This window comes from Arachis hypogaea, chromosome 13 (genome assembly GCF_003086295.3).
Source record: "Arachis hypogaea cultivar Tifrunner chromosome 13, arahy.Tifrunner.gnm2.J5K5, whole genome shotgun sequence".
Taxonomy (NCBI): Eukaryota; Viridiplantae; Streptophyta; class Magnoliopsida; order Fabales; family Fabaceae; genus Arachis; species Arachis hypogaea.
Genome location: NC_092048.1, coordinates 51,904,396 through 51,910,384, shown reverse-complemented (window position 1 = coordinate 51,910,384; position 5,989 = coordinate 51,904,396). Strand labels below are relative to the sequence as shown.

General features: G+C 28.4%; 1 protein-coding gene across 1 annotated transcript; it reads right to left on the bottom strand.

Moving 5' to 3' along the window:
- Positions 1-2,088: 2,088 nt before the first annotated feature.
- Positions 2,089-5,734, bottom strand: LOC112735923 (protein DEEPER ROOTING 1-like). Its single transcript, XM_025785348.3, has 5 exons — positions 5,273-5,734; positions 5,095-5,167; positions 4,056-4,552; positions 3,177-3,360; positions 2,089-2,582 (listed from the first exon to the last, which is right to left on the bottom strand). Exons 1-5 carry the CDS (start codon positions 5,276-5,278, stop codon positions 2,563-2,565), a joined length of 780 nt encoding a protein of 259 aa, XP_025641133.1. The 5' UTR covers positions 5,279-5,734; the 3' UTR covers positions 2,089-2,562.
- Between the last annotated feature and the right edge of the window lie 255 nt (positions 5,735-5,989).

The following is a 5,989-nucleotide window of genomic DNA, read 5'->3' as shown; positions in this document are numbered from 1 at the left end:
CAATGGGTTTTATTTTGTATTCTTTTCTTTAGTTTTGTCTGTCTGAGTTTCATGGTGAAAAAGACAAACAGAGTGAGGTTTGTAAGAAAAAGCCAGTGAGAGAAAAAGACAGAGAGTGCAAAATTAAAGAAAAAGCCACAGATGTCTGAGAGTTCCTTTGTCCATCTGTGTTGTGTTTCATGATCCTGTGGGGATTCCCTTACAAGTTGGGTTAGCACTTAGCAGTTGAAAGTTTGGCAGTTGACCAAGTCAAGTTCAGTTTTGGGGATAGATTCTGGACTTATCCCGGATAGGAATGGGTAGTTCCTAGGGAAGAATTGGTGTATGTAATCTGTTGATTATAGTGAAATTCTGTCACTGTTGTGATGGAGACTGGACGTAGGCTGCATTGCACTTAGCAGCTGAACCAGGATACTTCTGGGTGTGATTCTCTCTTTCTCTTCTACTCCATTTCTAATTCTGTTACATAGGAGACAAAATTGAAAAATTTCTCCTAACCGGTTACGAGACAAAAAGAAAATGTCTCTTGACTAGTTACGAGACAAAAATAGAAATATCTCCTGAAGCTATCTCAAAAGGCAAAAAGTTACTCACAGCAAAAGGGGCTAAGATTCAACCCCCCATTCTCTTAGCCACTGATTACCATCACCTCTGAATCCTTCGTTGTTGAACACTTGATGCTGCAACTGCTATTGTTTTAATGAATAAATAACAAAGATTTATTACTTCTTGATCATCATATGTATTGGTAGTTGGATATTAGAGTGTGGTAATGAAAGAAAAATATTATTTGTAGCATGAAGGAAGGGGATAGGTTGGTACGATGGATAAATAGAACATATAGTTAGGTAGAAGAGAGAGAAACTCATCATGGTAAATTTTAGCAACATATGTTTTTCGCGTTGCATATATTCCAATGAAAAAAAAGAAGAGAAAACAAAAAAGAAAAAATAAAAGATAAACCAAAAAGTAACGTCTCTCTATAGTGCATTCTCTGTCATCTAAGTTAGGATTTGGATTAAAAGGTAGTGGTTGATAGATTTATAGGAACGAGTTGAAATTGGGTAAAAGAAACCTTACACTTATCATTCTATTTCTTTCTTTTATATTGGAAATAACAAATTTGATGAGAGATTCCAAACATTCATTCTTTTTCTCTTTCTTTTTTTCTTCCATCAACAAATAATCAGATTCAAAGGTTAAAATTAGTAGTTTTTTCAAATCCTTAAGTTCTTCATTTTTTTATGCATTCGGCCCCTCTTTTTGATAGACCTCTATTAGTATTGAAAAATGACAACTTACATTTTTGTAAAATAAATTTTTTTATCCAATTAAAAAATAAATTATTTTAATACGATAAATCAAAGAATTTTTTTATATACATAAATTATATTGGTTATGGTTCTTATTCATGTTTATTTTTTGAATTGTGTTATTTATATTTTTAATATGTTTTATCGTCGCATAATTTTTGAAGGTGAACAAAATACAATATAATATATAAAGCAGAATCTCTATAGCCAATTTTAAGAAGTGTTCATTAAGTAAATGTTTTGAAAAGTAAGAATAGAAAGAAAGAGTAAAAATTTGGTCCTAATTGAAAAAATTTATGCAAACTATGAGAAGTTAAGAAAAAATACAAATTATGAGAAGTTAAAAAAGAATACTCATGTATTTTAAGTAGTGATAAAATAAATAAATATATTACTTTTAATAAAAAAATTAATCAAAAACAAAAATACTTTTTAAAAAGTGACAATTCAAGAAGACTAAAAAGATTGAAAGAAAAAACAAAAATTTTCAACCTATACACACGAGTCTTTTATATATATATATATAAAAGAACGGTGAATGAAAAACCAAATGAGAGAATGTGTAAACTTTAACTTTTATTGCTCTCAATTTAAGCTGTTGGATAATTTAATAATTATTAAAATTAAAAATATTATTTATATATTAAAATTAATTATTATATATTTATCTATAAATATATATAAAATTTAATTTATTTTTAATATATATTTTATATTTTAATATATATTTTATTTAATTTAATAATTAATTTTAACGACCAATTTTAATATACACCTAATATATGGTATTAAAATAACATAATCACGAAGTATATTGATGATGGGCCTTGCACTATTACATAATACCCTATGATATAATATGTACACACTCTCTTTATTTATGCTTAAAGCATGATTTCTTCAACATCGTTTTTATGTCACAGAAAGGCTTTGATACGTAAAGCCACTTCATTTCTTGGAAGCTTGAAAAGCAACAAAAGGCTAATAATATTATGTTTGAAGAAACTAAAATCTCCTCCAAGATCTTGATTAAGCTATCTGATGTTCAAGTAGTGATCTGTAAAACCTTTTTTGTCTTCCCATAATATCCTCCAATAATTTTTCACACTTGCTTGGTTTGGTTTCACCCCTCAAAATGAATAATATGTAGGTCACTCTCTAGTGTTTATAAGCTATTATTATTATTAGCTTCCTTGATGAGCAGGGTTGACCAAATAAATCAAAGTAGTAATGAATAAGAAGAAGCCAATTATATTTCAAGAACAATATCTGCAACCACAAAGTAGAAATTGAATTAATGTCAGAATAGCTATTAGCTGCAATCTATCTATTTATAATAATATTATTACAAGAGAAACTAAGGTATTCTTACAACAAACAATTTGATAATTTTCTAATATAATATATGCATCACATTTTTTTTTTCTTAGGCTGCATAGCTTTATTTTCTTCTTTGTATTATTTTTTAATGTTCTTTTTATCATTCTAATTCATTTTGATATTTATTTATCTTTAAATTACTATAAGTATTTAATATTAATACTATTTCTCTTAATAGGTGCAGTTGAATAATAAAACCTGTATATTGATTCTCTTCTATTATACGCTTTTACTATGTATGATATTTCTTATATGAAGTCATATAATAATAATTTACAATATAGGATTAAAATTCAAAATATATTAACATTCAAGTTCCAACAAGCTAGTAGGAAGAAATTTGGGTATAATTTGCATGGGATTATATTATTATAAATTCAAATGTTTAAAAAATGAAAACTAAATCTGTATGAAAAGAATGTATATGCTAATTGACCACAAAAGCTTAATTAATAAATAATCAAATCATTGTAGAGAACTTACACTCAGCATCTGTCTTGACCCATTTGCATCCATTGACTACAGCTTTAGCAAATTCATCATCATCATTGTCATCATCATCAGAATAATATTGGGGAATTGATTTGGTTTCTAGGTACTTCTTTATAAACATTGTTGAAGAGGTCCCTTGGGGATATATCTTTTTGTTAAGTATTGCCCTCAAAATCTGAAAAATCACAAGCATAAAGTAAAGACTAATAGAATAGTCAATCATAAAAGGAGTAATTAAGTTAAATTGCCAGAGGAATGGCTATCTATTGTTTTTTATTTGAAAATGCTGTTTCAACAATTTTTTCCAAAAAATTGTCTATATCAAACAACTTTATTTAGTTAATAATTTTTTAGCAAATAATTTATAACATTATCTTATAAAATTTCTAATTTCTAAAATAGATTACAATAACTTTGATTACTAAAAAAGTGAGAGAGAGAAATGTCAACTTTACGCTTTTTTTTATTTTTTATTTTTGGTGACAACATTACGCCTTTTTTTTTCTATACACTTAAATTGATCTTTAAAAAATTTCAATAAATTATTTTGATTTTTAACAAATTTTTATCCATTGAATGTCTTTAATGCAGTAACTTATTTATTCTCAATGAAAATTTTAATATGCATATTAGAAAAATGAATTTCTAATAACAAATTTTATCATCATAAGACAATTAAATCCTAAATATATAATTATAAGAAAAATTAGCCCGCTTGCAAAATAACAAATAAATAATAAAAATTTATTAAGACTAAAGTCTTGGATTTAAAATCTTTTAAAGACCAATTGGAGTGGTTATTCATCCATTAAATTGTCCAAAATTTATTAGTTGTGAAAATATCAAAATAACAAACCATCTATGATTTACCTTCTCCATTCTGGACTCTGTGGAGAGTGATGGATCTTTGAGAAAAGGAGTAGTAGGCTGAAATCCACTGTTGCAAACAAGCATCTTCTTTAGAAGAAAATTAAGTGATTTCTTTGCAACACCATTCTTGCGGCTATGATCCAAACATTGATCTTTTCCCTTGGCATCCATTAAACTGCTGCTCTGGTGGAAATCACCATAATGCCCTTCTTCTTCTAAGCTTGAATTTTCAGTGCTCAATGGCTTTGCGGCCGAGTTTGGCTCCTCCGGCACCTGAAAATACTTGTTGAATTCATTCTGAAGGCTTCCAACTTCTTCAAGAGTGAATTCATCCTCACAATCTTGAAAACAAGGTGGATCTAATGCTCTGCCCTTATTAGTCTTTTCTGAATCTTCTTTCTGATTATCACTATTAGTCCCAAAGGTTCCAATTGCAAGAAGTGCTTGAGGCCAATCACCGAACTCTTGTTTGCAAGGTTCATAATGTCTCATATAATCTGTTGTTTAGGGAAAAAAAAATGGTCAGTGATCAAATTAAATTCTCTCATAATATATATTGATGAATGAATATGTAGCTGATGTATGTTATTTTTAACTGTTACTTTTTTCTTATATATTCTCCTATTTGAAAATTTGGAAATTACAATAACTCCACCTTAAGTCCTATTACGTAGTCACGTAGATCCCCCTGTTCATCCAAAACAAAGTTTAGGACTTTAGGTGTGACACATTCTTTAACATAAAGTGATTCCACAAAACTTAATTTTGTGGAACATTAGTATTTTTTTTTTCTCTATAACTATATATGTGATCTTAAATCCATAAAATAAAATAAAAAAAGAAAAAATTTCATAGAAAATACTGTGTTATATTGTTATCTAAACCTAGAAACAAAAAATCTTAGTCAAAATCTTTACAAGTTATGATAAAAGAGACAAGGACTTATAACACAGTGTAATCTAGCTTTTAAGAAATTTCCTGTGTAACTGGATACTAATGTTGATGCAAAACAAAGACAAAGTTGAAAAAATGATTTTACAAGTAGTTGAAATTGGGCTTGGTTTCTTTTTCTCATCGTTCCCATTTATCCTTTTTTGCATCCATTGAAGAATCTGCAAGAAAAAAAAAACATAGTATTGCTTAAAGAATGCATAAGTTGGCTATAAAAAAAAAAAAAAATTTTAACATAAGAGAAAAAAGACGGTACTCTTCAATACCTTCATTGTGATGATCAATATTGTCAAACACAAAATGATAATAATAAAATTATTATTATTGAGATTTTGGGGAGAAAGAGTAGTGAATTGCAAAGTGCACAGATCTCACAAGCTTATAGTTCCAGTAAGTGCTGAGCTGCAAAGGACTTTAAATAGACATTCTTATTTGGTTCAAGTTCCCAAAAACAATTACTTTTGAAAATCTCTTTGATTTCTCTATGTTGTCTTTTTATCATTTCTCTTTTCAACCACAATTTTATTTTAAGTTCATTGCCTCCTCAGTCCTCAGCCAGTGGATTTTTTTATTTTGGAGGAAATGTTGGATTTAAAAATGACCTTAGAGAAATTTAACGTCACACAAACTTTCTGAAAACAGCATCACACTCAGGTGTTCATTCCTTCTCTTTCGTTTTCTTGAAAAGAATTTTATAAGGAATTAGATTCGGAAAGCATGCTGTGAATTTTTGTTTTCTCTGTAGGAAGAGTGTATATTGGTATGGTACAATTCTTTTCTCTGTACGACATCTTCCAACCTGATAAGGACTAATCCGCCATTAATATGAGTTTTATTTAAGAGTTTGTTACTAGTCAATGAGTTGTTACATACACAAAGTGAAATTTAAACCTCAACACATGTTTAAACAGACGAATGAGTTAATCATTTAATTTAGGGGTGAGTACGGGTTGATTTGGTTCGGATTCAAGGTGAAATTAGAA